This window comes from Elgaria multicarinata, chromosome 18 (assembly GCF_023053635.1).
Source record: "Elgaria multicarinata webbii isolate HBS135686 ecotype San Diego chromosome 18, rElgMul1.1.pri, whole genome shotgun sequence".
NCBI lineage: Eukaryota > Metazoa > Chordata > Lepidosauria > Squamata > Anguidae > Elgaria > Elgaria multicarinata.
The window spans coordinates 13,952,965-13,969,380 of record NC_086188.1 but is presented as its reverse complement, the minus strand read 5'-3'; the positions used below and the strand labels follow the sequence as shown (position 1 = coordinate 13,969,380).

General features: G+C 44.3%; 1 protein-coding gene across 1 annotated transcript in view; it reads right to left on the bottom strand.

Annotated features, from left to right (window-relative positions):
* Positions 1 to 468: 468 nt before the first annotated feature.
* TESC (tescalcin) overlaps positions 469 to 16,416 on the bottom strand; it is a 43,459-nt gene continuing 27,511 nt past the window's right edge. The window contains exons 2-8 of the mRNA XM_063143743.1: positions 15,150 to 15,219; positions 9,003 to 9,083; positions 7,127 to 7,266; positions 5,310 to 5,371; positions 5,102 to 5,209; positions 4,349 to 4,396; positions 469 to 787 (exon numbers count right to left, since the gene is read on the bottom strand). Coding sequence (XP_062999813.1) covers positions 710 to 787; positions 4,349 to 4,396; positions 5,102 to 5,209; positions 5,310 to 5,371; positions 7,127 to 7,266; positions 9,003 to 9,083; positions 15,150 to 15,219 — 587 coding nt within the window. The 3' untranslated portion in view covers positions 469 to 709. The remainder of the gene's footprint in view (positions 788 to 4,348; positions 4,397 to 5,101; positions 5,210 to 5,309; positions 5,372 to 7,126; positions 7,267 to 9,002; positions 9,084 to 15,149; positions 15,220 to 16,416) is intronic.

Sequence of the window (16,416 nt, the reverse complement as noted above, 5' to 3'; positions counted from 1 at the left end):
CATGGTTTAAGGTGTCTTCTGAACAGGGCCATTGTCTTGACTAAACTTAAGTCCCATTCATTTCAGTTGGTCTACTCTACATAGGACTATCATTGGATACATGGGCCTGTGTGTGTATAAATAAATCCACATGTGTAGACACACACATATACACATATGTGTGAGATACTTATACATTAGAGTAAGTCCCATGTAGCTCAGTGGGGTTAATGTCTGAGTAGACGTGTATAAGAGTCCACTGTAAAGACTCTTATATAGGTCTACTTAAATATTTGTAATGGGTTAAGATTTCTGATAGATTAGGCACCCGTCTTACTTGTAAGGTGATGTATTTCTTTGGAACAGGAATGTCTGGTGCTGTTCAAGTTGGCTACCAGTTACCACAGAGTATTAGACTCAAGCAGGGCAACGAGGAGAAACAGGAGTGGAAGGTTCAAAATAGCAAGAATAACCATGCTCTTTACAGAATTAAAAACAGAACCTGCTTTTATTTATGAGTTGAGGTTTCATCTATAGGCAAATCAAGAGAGAATTTGTAAAGCGCGTCCAGATGTATCACCTCTGAGCATTGCCCCATGAGTGAAACAGGTCGCTCTGTTTCTCAGTAGGTCTGGGAGGCACAGCCCCACTTCTACCCGTATCAACCCCCTGACGTTTTGTCCTAGGTCTCTCCAAAGGCACCGGCGTCTCCATTCCAATTCCTCTTCGGTCAGTAGCAAATCGCAATGGGCTCCATGGTTAGGAAACGGACGTGCATCTTGGTCTCGATGTCTATTCCTTCCCATATCTGTCATTGAAGGGATCAAAAGCAGAGAAGGTTCAAGGACAGGGCCTAGACATGCAACCGATGGGCCCGCGGGGTTTTACAACTTTGCAAGACCGGGGGGGGGGGCTTCCTATGAGGTGAGCCAAACAGAGCTAGGTTGCAGATAATCTGCAGGCCTGATATATGCAATTTAGGTATGTAAGAGCACTTAAAACCATTGGGACTCGGCCATCTAGTCCTGTTCAACACAGGGAAAATAGAATTAGGAACATAGGATGCTGCCTTGCGTTGAGCCAGAGCCTTGGTTCATCCAGCCCAGTATTGTCGGCACTGACTGGCAGCAGCTCTCCAGGGTTTCAGGCAGGACTTTTTACAGCAGTGCAAGGCGGGTGAGCATTGAAGATGAGCACAGAAAGGGAGAGACGTCTCAAGATGCTGCGCAAAAGTTCATTGCACAAAATCCCGACGCGTTTCGGCCTCTTAAGCCCTTCTTCAAAGGGCTGTGCGAGTGCGTATATAAAAAGCAAGAATGAGACAACACAGAACTTAAAACCTTTTTCAGTTCCAAGTGCACATTGCAAGCACAGCCTGTACATACAAAATGACACAATAATAATAGAAAACTTTTCTTTTTTCTACTGCTTTTAGAACTTGACTTTGTTCTTACTTTTTCACACTGTTAGTTTTATTGTCTCCTGTGCCTATTTGATGCATCCTTTTCCCTTTCTTATTGTTTTATTATGATTTTATTATAACGTAATCCTATGTGGCAGGGCGTTGTTGCTTTATTCTTTTACTATGTACAGCACCATCTACATTGAGGGTGCTAAAATTATTATTATAATCATATTAATAATATAATAATATTAATTATTAATTAATTATTAATTATATTATTACTATAAATATTATAATTATAATTGTTATTATAAATAACAACAACAACAACAACAACATAATTTCAGTAAAACAGATAAAAAGTTTTATGGGGCACATTGCTTCTTCTTCTTCCTCTTCCTCTTCCTCTTCCTCTTATTATTATTATTAATTTATATAGCACCATCAATGTACATGGAGCTGTACAGAGTAAAACAATAAATAGCAAGACCCTGCCGCATAGGCTTACATTCTAATAAAATCATAATAAAACAATAAGGAGGGGAAGAGAAGGCACCAAACAGGCACAGGGTAGAGTAAAACTAACAGTATAAAAGAACAAAGTCAAGTTTTAAAAGCTTTAGGAAAAAGAAAAGTTTTTAGCTGAGCTTTAAAAGCTGCGATTGAACTTGTAGTTCTCAAATGTTCTGGTAGAGCGTTCCAGGCGTAAGGGGCAGCAGAGGAAAATGGACGAAGCGGAGCAAGAGAAGTAGAGCCCCTTGGGTGGGTAATAAACATGGCATCTGAGGAGTGAAGAGCATGAGCAGGGCAATAGTGTGAGATGAGGGAGAAAAGATAGGAAGGAGCTAGACAGTGAAAAGCTTTGTAGGTCAACAGGAGAAGTTTATACTTACTTGTTATAATGCCTACAGGAATAATTAACAACAAATTGTCTTGTAATGGCGACTAGATGAGATGTACTGAAGTCTATGTATTTTATATGCCGCTAGACAAGTTTTTTGCTTTGAGTTTCTTACAGGGGTTATCAGAACAGGGCAATTCCATCAAGGTCTACTCATATCTGGATGAAGCGACAAGGGATGTCTCAAAACTCCAGGGCAATAGCAGGAGTGGTAAGAGTTCCAGCTTCTCATTTAGCCCCTGTGGTGACAGTGGGTGCATTCGGACGACCCAATAGCCAACCTTGTGTTAATAGTACGCTCCACAGATGAACTATTAGCATGTCGGCTAGTAGTCAACCATGGAGTAGACTATTAACACATGTTCAGAAGACATCGTAAACCACGGTTTTAACCATGGCGGTTAAGCCAGAAAGCCGGGCTGTGTTCAGAAGACACCTTAAACCATGGCTTTAACCACGATGACTAAGATAAAAAGCCTTATTCACCATGGTTAAAGCCATGGTTTAAGGTGTCTTCTGAACGGGGCCACTGTTGAGTATTGCTCTCCGCCCTCCCCACAAAATGGCGGCGCTGGTTCCCGCTTTCCATATCTCCGTGGCGTCCCGATATGGAAAGCGGGAACCAGCACCGCCATTCGGTGGGGAGGGCGGAGAGGAGAGGAGCAAGACGCAGAAGAACAGCAGCAGGCAACCGTTGACTATTGTGTCGTCCGAACCCAGTCATTGTCTTTAATTTCAAAATCCACTCCATTTCTTTTCTCAACAGCTGCTTCTCAGCCTTGTAGTTAACTTTTCCCAGTGCCCATAAACTTAAAATCTGTTAAGAGGTCTTTCTTTCCCCCCAATATAACAAGTATGTAATATTTTAACTGTTTCATATTATTAAATACATGCACAGGCCTTATCTGGCCCATACAACTTTTTATGTGTTTTATGTTATTAGTTGCACAATAACAATGTTATTGTTACTGTAGTGCTTGCGGTGTACTCTTAGAATGGAAAAAGGTTTGAAGTTCTGTGTTGTCTCATTCTTGCTTAAAATATGTGTGCGCTTACAGCTCCCTGAAGAAGGGCTTAAAAAAAAGTAAGTGGTCGAAACGCGTCGGGCTTTTTGTACAATAAACTTTTCTTCCGCATCCTGCGACTTCTCTCCCTTGTAGGGCTTTTGACGGCCGTACTTGGCGATGCCGGGTATCGAACCTAGGCCGAATTGTCATTCAGTAACTCAGTCTTCCCCAACTTTGTGCCCTCCAGGTGTTTTGGATTTCAACTTCCTTCAGTGTAGTCCATGTTCAGGAATTATTGGAGTTGTCATCCAAAACATCTGAAGAGTACCACGTTGGAAAATGCCGGACTGATATCACAAGCTTTTAAAAGTAACTAAGTAGCTATTGTACTTTCCGACCCAGAGATAGGGAAGGTGTGACCGTGCAGATGTTGATGGACAACCAGTTCTAGCTGCAGCCCAACAACATCTGTAGGGACATCCATTCCCCCCCCCCCCAATAACCTCTCATTATTGCTTTTTTTTAATCCCACCCATTTCTTCACAACAATCTTAGGAGGTACTTGAGACTCAGGGAGAGTGAATAGCCCATGATTACCCAGTGGGCCCCCTGGCTGAATGGAACCTGGTTCTCTTCACTGCTAGCCCAACACTAACTACTACACCACACTCACTCTTGGCTTGTTTGGTAACTGTGTGTTAGAAAAGTCCTGAATTACTTGAATTATGTCTAGAATCATAGAATAGTAGAGTTTGAAGGGGTCTACAAGGCTGTCAAATCCAGCCCCCTACTCAGTGCAGGAATCCACATATAGAATCGTAGAATAGTTGAGTTGGAAGTAGAGTTTGAAATCTTTTCAAAGATTTTACGGCAGTGCTTTTGGAAATCACCGACACAGACACAAGGAGTGGAAAGCTGACTTCCTGTACCTGGACTGAGCTCTTGGCCCCACAACGGCAGGCCTGTCTTTGTGAATGCCACCCCATAGCCAGTGTGCCATCCCTTCCCCAGGTTCATTGCTACAACTAAGTGAAAACAACAAGAATCCATTCCAACCTTCAGGAAGTCTTCAAACGTGATTCCCTCGTATACTTGGTCTGGCTCCTGAAATCAGAGAAGGAAAAACATGACTTTGAGAGAGGAAACTCCTACAAAGAGAGGCGGTAGCGATGGTCTAACAAGGTATGGGGCTCAGATCCAGAAATCTTGTCCTAAACAGGCCTCGCGCCAAGCAGCCGTGTGAGGAATGTTGCGGCCTTGTTATTTATAAAGCTCCTCAAGTTTTCTGGGTGTCTTACTGGGTGACCACAATACCTGCCGAAATGCCTCTCCCAACGTGAATATACCTGGTCACTACGTTCAACATCTAAGGTCCTCCTCCGGGTGCCTACTCCGAGAGAGGCTCAGAGTGTGGCAACAAGGGACAGGGCCTTTTCGGTGGTGGCCCCCAGACTATGGAACGATCTCCCTGACGAGGTTCGCCTGGCACCAACGCTGCTATCTTTCCGGCGCCAGGTTAAGACTTTCCTCTTTGCCCAGGCATATGGTGGCGCATCTTAATCACCCACGTTTAGTTTTTTAACGGTTTTTAATGCTTTATGTGTGTATGTTCTGTGTTTTAGAATTTTAAATTTTGTATACTTGTTTTTATCTCAATTTTAGAATTTCTGTAAACCGCCCAGAGAGCCCTGGCTATGGGAGCGGTATATAAGTGTAATAAATAAATAAATAAATAAATATGTAAAAACAACAACAGCCCCCCTGGCTTGGGTACCACTGCCCACACCTTGAAGCTAAAGGTTGACCTACCATTTGTCCCACACAGATGCTGGCAGCCTCCATCATGGCTCCGTCTGCAATGGACCTCGCCGACTCCTTATCCAGGTGGGGGTTCCCTGAGAGCATTTCTTGTACCACCTGGCAGGGAGAAGGAAGTAAAACCCATTGATGCAACAGCAGCAGCAACGGGTCACACGGAGTGCAATTGGGGGAGCGGGAGGCCAAAACGATACGTTACATTCCTGTACTCCTGGAGAGTGATCTTCCCATCGCTGTCCGCATCGTACATGTGGAAGAGGACTAGGAGACACAAGGCAAAAATAAGAGAGTAGGGTCAGGCAGGGCGTCCTTTTCTTGGGACTAATGCTGCCGACAGCACAATCCTACCCGTGTAATCAGAAGTAAATTCTGTTGTGGCCAACGGGTCTTACTTCCGTAGTAAGGTTGTTTGCGGTTGCAGCCTAAGGCTATGCACATGCGTTCTTGGCTCACACACGCATGCGGGCAAACCTGCATTAAATATCTCCACTTCAACAATTCAGAAGAAGGGTCTCCGATTCCGCGTCACTTTAATTTCTGAAATTGTTGATTCTCAAAGCACACCCGTTAAATTTAAAGGGTTTACAGCACGATCCTATAATGTCCACTCAGAAGTAAGTTCCTTTAAGTTCAAAAGTGCTTACTCTCAGATTAGTATAGGATTGCAGCCTCGGACAAATCCATGGACAATAGGTCTACCCCAGCAGCTGACAGCCACAACAATACCTATGGTGAAGCCAGAGAGACCATTTCCTGTCTAGTTGAAATTGGAGAGGAATAAGACATCAGGAAAGAACGACAAATTTTGCACGCAAAGGCCAACATTATAACAATAAAATAGCTAAGCGTGCAAAACGAAAGCTGCAGGTAAACAGCAATTAGTGAACAGCAATTGAACCAGCTTCAAAATGATAAACAAGGGTTATAAGGACAGAGAAAACATTACAACCTCGCTACGGACTTGATAGTCTCAAATTTGCCGCTTTTAGCTGTTTTCTAAATGCTTTTCTTGTTATAGTGCTGACATTTGTGTGTAAGATTTGTAGTTCTTTCCTGGTCGCTTTTTTCTCTTTGGCCTTGATAAGAGCTCCGGGTTCAGCAGCAGCAGCATGCCTCTAAATACCCGGTGTTGGGAGGAGGCCAGTGGTGAGAGAGGCCTGTTGGCCCCATGCCCTGCCTTTGGGTTTTCCAGGGGCATCTCCTTGGCCATTGCAGGAAGCAGGATTCTGGACTAGATAGGTCCAGTAACCAAACCCTTCGTAACTTTCTTCATCAAGAAGAGCCCCTGGGAAGGACACGGTTGCAGAAAGTGCTTTGGCTTGAACATGGATCCCAGTTGCATCGCCATTCTGTAAACGTTTATCATAATAAATAAATACCATGACTGTTTCATTTGCTGATTGTGTATGGTTTTATTGCGATCTTGGATATTTCTGTTTGCTAGCTGCCTTGGGCATCTTTGTAATTAACAGGCAGGATAGAAGTATTTTAGCCGTTCACAACCTTCACTAATGGACCTTGCACTAAGGGGCTGCAACAGATGGAATGACTTAAAAATCAAAGGTAGAACAGGTTAAAGGCCAACTATTATATTTGGAGATGAGAGAACACCTACTTGAGCAGATGTGGGTGAAGAGGAGTGGATAACCTCAAGGTATACTTCTCTTTGCACATAGTTATTGGCTGGGTTCAATCAATCAATCAAATTTATTACAGCTAACAGCCAGCATGTCATTGGCTGGGTTCACACAACACAACAAGCCAGGATATAGGTTGAGTATGGGTTGTTTAATCGCGGGTATGAACCCAGACATGCTAACCATGGTTTGTTAGCCAACACAACAACCCATGGTTCAACAACAACTCATGGGTCAACCCATACTCTAGCTTGTTGTGTTGTATGAAGCATGTCAATGTCTTTAATGCAGGGCGTACGCCATGCAGGGTACCTAATGTACCCCAACCAGTCCCTCTCCCCCCACTCGCTGAAAACTATAGGTTTGATCCTCGACTTACATTTCAGCTTCTGTTTCCTGAAGCGATCTAGCTGCTCTTCATCCATGTTCATTTCAATTGGTCTGAAATTGGACATAACTGTCAGGAAGTCCTCGAAGTTGATCTCATCCACCAGCCCCTCGGATTCTTCTCGCAGGTTCCTGTAGACACAAGAGAATTTGCTACCACAGTTTCTACCCACATCAGCTACTGTCCCCCATAAGCCTAAAAAAGTGAGTTTGCAAAGAAAGTCTTACTTAAAAGCAGGAGAAAGGCTGCCATGTTTCACAGGAGGACATTCCACTCACGGTCTTTATTTATGGAAGTTTTTGTTCCACCTTTCGACAAATGCCCTCAAGAGAACTTATAAAGCAAATCTATCTAAATCTGCCATACATCACACATCTATGTGCTTTGTCTACCTTTCTGTTTAAAAGACAAACACACACATGCACGCACACACACACACACAAAGCAACTTAACTGTAAATACAGTAAAATATTTAAGCACTACAACACAGCAACCTTTGGGCCTGTTCAGACAATACACTAAGCCATGCTTCAGCCACTAATCCTTTTGCAGCAAATGGTTAGTGCTCGTGATTAAACCATGGTTGTGTAGCCACCATGGTCAGGAATGGTTCACACAACATATTAAGCGAAAATGTTTAGTTCAAAATGGTTAACCACCATGTATTGTCTGAACAGGTCCTATATAGGTATGGAATAATAATCTCCAGCTGCATTAAACAGGACAGGGCTGTGAGTTGGGGGAAATGCTAGAAGCAAAGAATTGTATTAATTTATATTTTTTGCAGTTTTCTGGATGCAACTCTACAGTATAGTAATTCTCTGTTCAAGGTAGTTCCAGCTCAGTTACAGCTTGCTTTTAAATTTTCAGAAGCGAGGGTCAGCCATCGCTATTTTTGTTCCAGAATGTTATGTGTTATCTGATACTTTGCAATACCTACCACTGACTGGTTCATTCAATCTCCATTTCCCTGATGGCCATGACATCTGGTTTAATTTTTGGACTTTTCTGTTCTTCTCCCATCTTTTTTTTTTAACCACTTTGCCTGTTGATGAAGAGTTCTGGAGAACTCAGAGGCTCACACAATATTCTGTGGTCTTTTAGTTGTTTCTAATTGTGGTATTCCCTAATTATGGATTTTGGATTGTGCCCCCCCCCCCAATGTACCAGCACAGTTAGTTTTATTAATGTTCCACATTGGAATCTCTAGCTTTTGAATTTGGGATGGGATGTATGGTGTAGAACAAGGGCCTCATATCAAAATAAAATAAAAAATAAATAGACAAAAACTGCAGCTCAGAACATTTAAAATACAGCTGAAAACTTATAAAAAGTCTTAGGCGATACCTAAGATAAGAAAGGTGTCAGTTGAAGAGCACCAAAGTTTGGGTGCAATTACATAAAGACACTAAACAACAAAATGTTGGACAACAAAATGTTTCTCTATTATAGGGCCTGTTCAGACAACCCGCTTAGCCATGGTTAGGCCGCTAAGACTTTTGCAGCAAGTGGTAAGTGAGCATATTTAAATCATGGTTATGCTGGACTAGATGGAGCCTCGGTCTGATCCAGCATGGCACTTCTTACATAGCCATCATGGTTAGGAATGGTTCACACAACACACTAAGTCATGGTTCACATGACAGGCTAAGCCATAATGTTTGGCTCAAAACACTTAGCCATCATGGTTCAGTGTGTTGTCTGAAAAGGGTCGCAGAAACATTTACAAACAAGTTTGTGAAATCCACACGTGACAAAGGTACATTTCAAAATGGCTCATGTATGTAGAAGCTGCTTTGGAGAGAGTAGCCGTTATTACTATAAAGGAGTCCCCCCCCCAAGGAGATGAATTTCCCACCACTTTACCTCTTGTCAAAAAAGGCTTTGATGATTTTGGATCTAATTGGATTGAATTCCAAGTCGGGGATACGATCAAAGTTCTCCTTGCTGTAGAGACAGAAAGCACAAGACAAAATGATGGGGTCATAGAGTTCAGTGGCAGAGTCTGTGATGTTTTGCGTTCAAAAGATCCCAGGCTCATGATCACTTTACACAAATCGGGCTTGTTCTCCGACCCATGCTAACACACATGGCCTACAGCTCATTATGTGCATTCTTAAATCCCTTCACTGGCTTCCTGTCTACTCCTGGTTCCTACACCATCAAAGGCCAACTGAAATGACCAAGGGGTTGAAGCAACTCCCCTATGAGAAAAGGTTACGACAGCTGGGGTTGTTTAGCTTAGAAAAAAAGTGTCCAGAATTTTGTGTGGTGTGGAGAATGTGGATAGGGTGACACGTTTCTCCCTCTCTCCAAATAATAAGAGTCCAACAGGGTCATCTCATGAAGCTAATTGGTGGGAGATTTAGGACAGATCAAATGAAGGACTAAATCACACAGTGCACAGCGCAAACTATGGCATTCACTGCCATTAGATTTCACGATGGCCACCCATTTGGATGGCTACTAGTCTTGATGGCTCTATGCTACCTCCAGTATCAGAGGCAGTATGCCTATGCATCCCCGTTGCTGGGGAACATGGGCAGGAAGATGGTATTGCAGTTATATCAACTTGTGGCTTTGCTGTACGCAGCTGGTTGATTAGATGGACCTTTGGTCTGATTCAGAATGGGTCTTATTTATGTTCTTACGTCTGCTGAAAGGACTCCACTTATTTCCTTTGGCCTTAGACTGCCTCTGGGAATGTAATCATAGAAGAGTAGAGTTGGAAGGGGCCTATAAGGCCATCAAGTCCAACCCCTTGCTCAATACAGGAATCCACCTTAAAGCATCCCTGACAGATGGCTCTCCAGCTGCCTCTTGAAGGCCTCTCATGTGGGAGAGCCCATGACCTCCCTAGGGCATTGGTTCCATTGTCGTACTGCAACCACCTCCTTTACCTCCCTCCACAATAGTCACACACACAACGCACACGCACACAAATATTGTCTTAGCGCTTCCAAACTTGTGGCAAAGTTTGATGCTAGTTTTGTACAGTTTTGTGCCACAAATCCTGAATTCTGCACCACTACCAAAATAATGAAAATGACATATCCTTAGGTGGAAGTTGGCTAAGGACAAAAATAAATAATTCCACCTTCTGACATCTCCGAATTTGTCCCAAAGTTTTGTGCTAGTTTTTGGTAGGTTCAGAGGAGTTAAGAGAGCATGGTTTGTTCATGTGTTTTTTTTTAAGTGCCCCTCGAGTTTCTGTAGCTTCTCTGGATTGGGGCCGAAATCTGGTCCGCAGCTTCTTACCCTCCGAGACTTGTCCGTGATGCCTGCAAGGTTCTTTTGCAAAAGCAGAGGATGTATCTGCTCAGTCGCCCTGGCAGCTTTAGCCTGATCACCTAGGCAAGGACAGGACAATGCAAAGGTGGCCCTCCCACCTGCCTCCCTGCAGGACGTCACATCTGTCACCTGGAAGCGATGCTCATTTGCCTTCGCTGTGACTCTGTGTGAATCTCCTCCAAGAAAGGTCAGCCAGCCGTTCCGCACGGCAGAGGGCAGCGGGCTGAGCAGGAGGGATAAACAAAACCCAGCAGGGGATATAAGCCTTGAAACCAGAAATCAAACTTATCATGACACAGACGCCGGGCACCACCATTTACAAAACAATTTCCACCCCTGCCTATGGAAGATTCCAAATGCAAAATGGATTCTTGCAACAACATGGTGCTGGCGATTTGGGCTGCAATTTGAAACCGTGTGTGTAGTCAACTGCAGAGCAGGGCTGCTGGATAGGGTGGCCACATAAAAAGGAGGACTGTATCTTTAACAGTTGTATTGAAAAGGGAATTTCAGCCGGTTGTCATTTGTATGCATGCAGCCCCTGGTGAAATTCCCTCTTCATCGCAACAGTTAAAGCTGCAGGAGCCCTGCACAGATACGAAAGAGGGCAGGGCTCCTGTGGCTTTAACTATTGCGATGAAGAGGGAATTTCACCAGGGGCTGCATGCATACAAATGACAACCGGCTGAAATTCCCTTTTCAATATAACTGTTGAAGATACAGGAGTCCTGTCCTCTTTTTTATATGGTCACCTTATTATTATTATTATTATTATTTATTTATTTATTTATTTATTTATTTATATAGCACCATTAATGTACATGGTGCTGTACAGAGTAAAACAATAAATAGCAAGACCCTGCCGCATAGGCTTACATTCTAATAAAATCATAATAAAGCAATAAGGAGGGGAAGAGAATGCACCAAACAGGCAGTATAAAAGTCAGAACAATTCAAGTTTTAAAAGCTTACCGTTGGACCTCTTTTAGTCCAAGAGCCATGTTCTATTTCAGAAAAGCTCTTTTGGGGGGAGGGGGAATTGTAGTGGTACACCGGGCCGGAGGCAAAAGGGATGAGCACTCTGCACGTAACCTTAACGCTCTTGCTGCATAACTAAGCCTTGGGAAACGCATTCCAACCTTTTAGAATGGTTGGTGGTGAACTGAACAAATGTCGTGAAATCACCCATCATCAGCAGTCAGAGGAAAGGGGCCATGTAAAGGGGGTGGGGGCATCTAGGGAACCCCAGATGGCAGGATTGGGACCCCAGGGCCTGAGGTTCCCCACCCCTGCGAGAGAGGAAGGGAGAGAGGGAGATCTATGGTTATTTTGGCGTTGCTTGTATACCATTGGCAATCCTGCAAACCTGATGGAATTTGACAGTGATTCTTGCAACTGGGTTTTGTGGAAAAGAACTCCAAATTGATCACTGGATTTCATGTTATTGTATTGCTATATTTTGATGTTTATGTGGGGGCGGGGAGATGTATGACTGAAGGTTTGGGGCATTCCTACCCACTATCTTTAGATTGTAAGCCTGTGGGCAGGGACTGTCAAGAAATACTTTTGTAAGCCGCCGTGAGAGCCTTCTTTGGCTGAATGGCGGCATAAAAATCCTTAAATAAATAAATAAATAAATAAATAAAATAAATCTTTACATTACGTTCAGTGATGGGCAAATCTCCCTCAGTTTCAACTCACTTTTTGTGGATGTTCCCTTGCAACACCTGCGGATGGGTTTGGGGAGAAGAACTTGAGTCTTTTCTGGTATCAGTCGTGCTAAATCACTATCCTTCTTTTGCCCCTGTTTTCATCTCCACCGGATAGCTTGGCAATAGGCATACAGCCCCCCCTTCGTTTGTTTTTAAAGGGACCTTAAAAACATTCTCTTAGGGTGCAATCTTATGCATGTTTAGACAGGAAAAAAAAGTCCTAGAACTCCCAGAATGCCCCAGTCAGCAAGACTAACTGGGGAAGGCTGGGAGTTGTAGAGAGTTTTCTCTCTGTGTAAACATGTATAAGATTGCATCCTGAGTTGGGGTTTAAACTGCTGCTTATTTGTAATTTGTAAAAAAAATGTAAACAACTTGTAATTTTTTGTAATTGGATTTTTTAAAAAAATACTTTATAGTTTTAATTATTTTATTTTTATTTATTTTATTTATTTTTGCATTCACATCCCACCTTTTTTCCTCCAAGGAACCCAAGGTGGCATACATAACCCTCCTCTCAATGTTATCCTCACAACAACCCTGTGAGGTAGGTTGGGCTGAGAGTCTGTGACTGGCCCAAAGTCATCTTTTGTAAGCCACCTTGGGAGAGATTTAACCTGAAAGACAGTATATAAGTAATTTATTTAGTTATTTATTTCATTTATATCTCACCATTTTTCCTCCTTAAGGAGCCCGAAGCGAAGTACATAATCCTCCTCCACCCCATGTTATCCTCACAACAACAACCCTGTGAAGTAGGTTGGGCTGAGATTCTGCGACTGGCCCAAAGTCACCCAGTGGGTTTCCATGGCTGAGCGGAAACTAGAACCCAGATCTCCCGACTCCCAGTTCAGCTCTCTAACCACTATACCACACTGGATCTGACTAAATGAATGAATGAATAAATGAATAAAATTTTGTAGGTGTGAGTCGCTCGAGTTACTTTCAACATGCAGGGCTCAGCCCCCTCCTCGAGATCTTGGAAAGCCAAACCTCAGAGTGGAGAGAGGATACATCATAGAATTAAAGAATTGGAAGGGAGCTTAGAGGCCCACCTAGTCCAACCACCCTATTCAGGGCCAGATCTGCAATGCGGAATCCAATTACAGCGTCCCTGAGGGATGCATGTTGGACTTCTGCCTTAAAAAATCTCCAGCAAAAGAGAGCCCATCACCTCCCGAGGCAGACTGGTCCACTGACCAACAGCTCATGCTGTTAGGAAGTTTCTCCTACCATCTCTAGGGTGCAGCCACCAAAATTCAGATCCCTGGAGGGTACTTCGGTGTTGTTATTTTTACTGAGATCTACCAATTGGAGCCTGGTGGGAAAGCACCCCTTTCCTCCCATGTTTACATCTGGGCCGGTGTTAAGGGTCAGCATGGTTGGGCATCTGCCAAGGGTCCCCACCCAAGTAGGGGCCCACAAACAAGAGTCCCTTGGAGTTGCTCCTCCTCTTCATCATTGCAACCTGCTTGTTCACCTGCCTCTCGCTCTGGTCCAGACAACAGCGGTGGTGGGAGGGAGAAGCAGGAGATGCCACGGCCTCCTTGCTCTCTGCTTGTCGAGCAAGGAAGTGGAGGTGAGGAGGAACAAGAGCAGTTGGTGACAATGGCAGTGAGAAGGTGGACCCAAGGACCCTCCCAAGAACTGGAGACGTCCTGGTTTACATGCATCTCTAGACTCCCCTGCATCGATTTTTCCAGGATTTTTTTTTGTGTGTGTCTGCACAGCTGGAATTCCATGCACAATTGGCTCTCTAGTCCAACACTGGATTGATAAGGAACAGCTGCTATGGCTTCAGCATAAGCTGGCAACAGGGAAGCCAACCTTCTCCTGACCGTGATGCCTCGACTCCGCTGTCAAAGCAGCACATTTTGAATGGATCAAGGGACTGAACTTTGACGATAACGATCAAGGTTTCCACAAAGAAACACATTGCCTGTGAGGACAAAATCTCATTAAGAGAGAGAGAGAGAGGGAGAGAACAGTGCAGGAGCAGCCAATTTATTAGCAAGCCATCATCTGGGTGGACAACCAGCTGCCCCAGCCCAGGAAGAAACCTCAGAGACAAAAACTGGATAGGGACCAGTCTCGACATTACACCCACATGTTAGAGCTGGAGGGGTGAAACCTGTGGCCCTCCAGATGTTCTCAGACTAACATTTCCCATCATCCCTGACCAATAGCCCCATAAGCTGTGGCTAATGTGAGTTGGGATCCAAGAATATCGGGAAGGTCACAGATTGCCCATGGGTTAGAGTGTCGATTAGAATTGGAGGGACCCAGGTTCACTGGGCGACTCATTATCTCTCAGGCCAGCCCACCTTATAATAGGAGTGCAGAACCTTAGTCTTGCGGGCCAAATCCGGCCCTCCAGGATTTCCCAGATGGCCACACCGCCTTTCCCTTTCCTGCTAAACGTTCTGTGGATTCCTGGCTTTTGTGCAGTTCTGTCTTCCATTCTAAAAACGGCATGCCTCTCCTAAGGCATAGAGGCTGGCAGAAAGACCTTCAAGCCAAATGATGCTTGCATTTTTGGCTCCTCCCCTTCTGCCTCTGGCCCCACCCACCCAGGGAATGCAGTACCTGAGAGCTGCTCTGAAATCGAATCCAGCCCTCAGGCTAAAAGGAGTAAAACATCGCTGCCATACCAGATCGTTGGGAGGATACAAAGGTAGAGGAAGCAGCTATGGCACCCTTTGCTTCTTGAAGGAAGGATGGGATGTAAATTCATTTAGGCCACAATCCTAAATGCATGTTTAGACGGGGGGGAAATCCTACCAATCCTAGCATCCCCCAGCCAGCCAACCCAGGACATTTCCCACAAAGTGGCTTGTTTTTCATACACCCTATGAAAAAAATTCCGGGTTCAGACAACCCGCTAACCTATGGTTCAACAAACAACCCACAGTTCAACAACAACCCATGCTCAACCACTGAGTGTAGGTTAGCGAGAACCCAGCCAATATACGCTCAGGATAATGAAGAAAAGGAATTGGAAATGCCGTACCGGATGGTTGGCTGGTCCCTGCTCAGCTGCTTGAATCTCCGGTGCAGATTCTCAATCTGATCAGAAGTAACTGCCAAGAAAAGACAGAGAAGCCGGTTGTCAGTGCCCTGGATGTTCTAGTATTGCTGTTGTTATTATTGTATTTAATATTTACAAAACAACAACATAAAGTTTCACACACAAAAAGTTCTTGCAATTATTACAAAAGCTTGACTATGTTTGCTATCAATTGGACAGTTTGTATAGGAACGTGTGCCATTGTGGTGTAGTGGCTCAAGTGTTGGACTGGGAGTTGGGAGATCCGGGTTCAAGTCCCCACTTGGCCTTGGACACCCAAGTCCCCACTTGGCCTTGGACATCCCCACTTGGCCTTGGACACTTGGCCTTGGACACCCCACTTGGCCTTGGCCTTGGACTGGGTGACTTTGGGCCAGTCGCAGACTCTCAGCCCAACCTACCTCACAGGGTTGTTGTTGTGAGGATAAAATGGAGAGGAGGAAGATTATGTATGCCACCTTGGTTTCCATGAACGAAAAAAGGCAGGATATAAATGCATCCTCCTCCTCCTCCTCCTAACTCCAGGATCAGAGGAGGTATGTCTATATACACCATAAGGAAATGGATGGGAGGGTGTTGTTGCACCCATGTCCTGCTTGTGGGTTTACTTTCAACAGCTGGTTGCCGCTGTGTGAACAGAGTGCTGGACTAGGTGGACCCTCAGTCTGATCCAGCAGGACTTTTCTGATGTTCTTACATGGTAATAGCCCATTCTGTGCCTCCAGAATGAACAGTGACCTACGGGTAAGAACAGTTGCTTCATTACTGACATACAATATGAAAGGGAACTATTTTTCAGTGAATAAATCCTTCTTAATTATGCCTCTTGAGACTCTCGTTTGTTGCATTATTAGTATGTCGGCCGCCACCAGATGTTTTCCATCCTACTGCAATCGCCATTGTAAGCTGGTCCCAATGATAGTCTAATAAGATCTTTTGGGTTGGAAGATGGAGTAATGCTAACTGCAGGCCCGGAACTATGGGGATCTCTAAACGAGCGATTTTTAGCATGCTCGTGACTAGCCACTCCGGGAAGTTTGCGGGTCAATTTCATGACATCATAAACAAACAGGACATCTCCCGCCCATTCCCCCAGCAATCCTGTGGGTTTTTTTAAAACACAGAGATTAATCCAGTATCTATTTATGATGGGTTTTTATTCCACCACTACAGGGCGCTGTTTCATTGCAACTTTTTCTTTTCGATGACA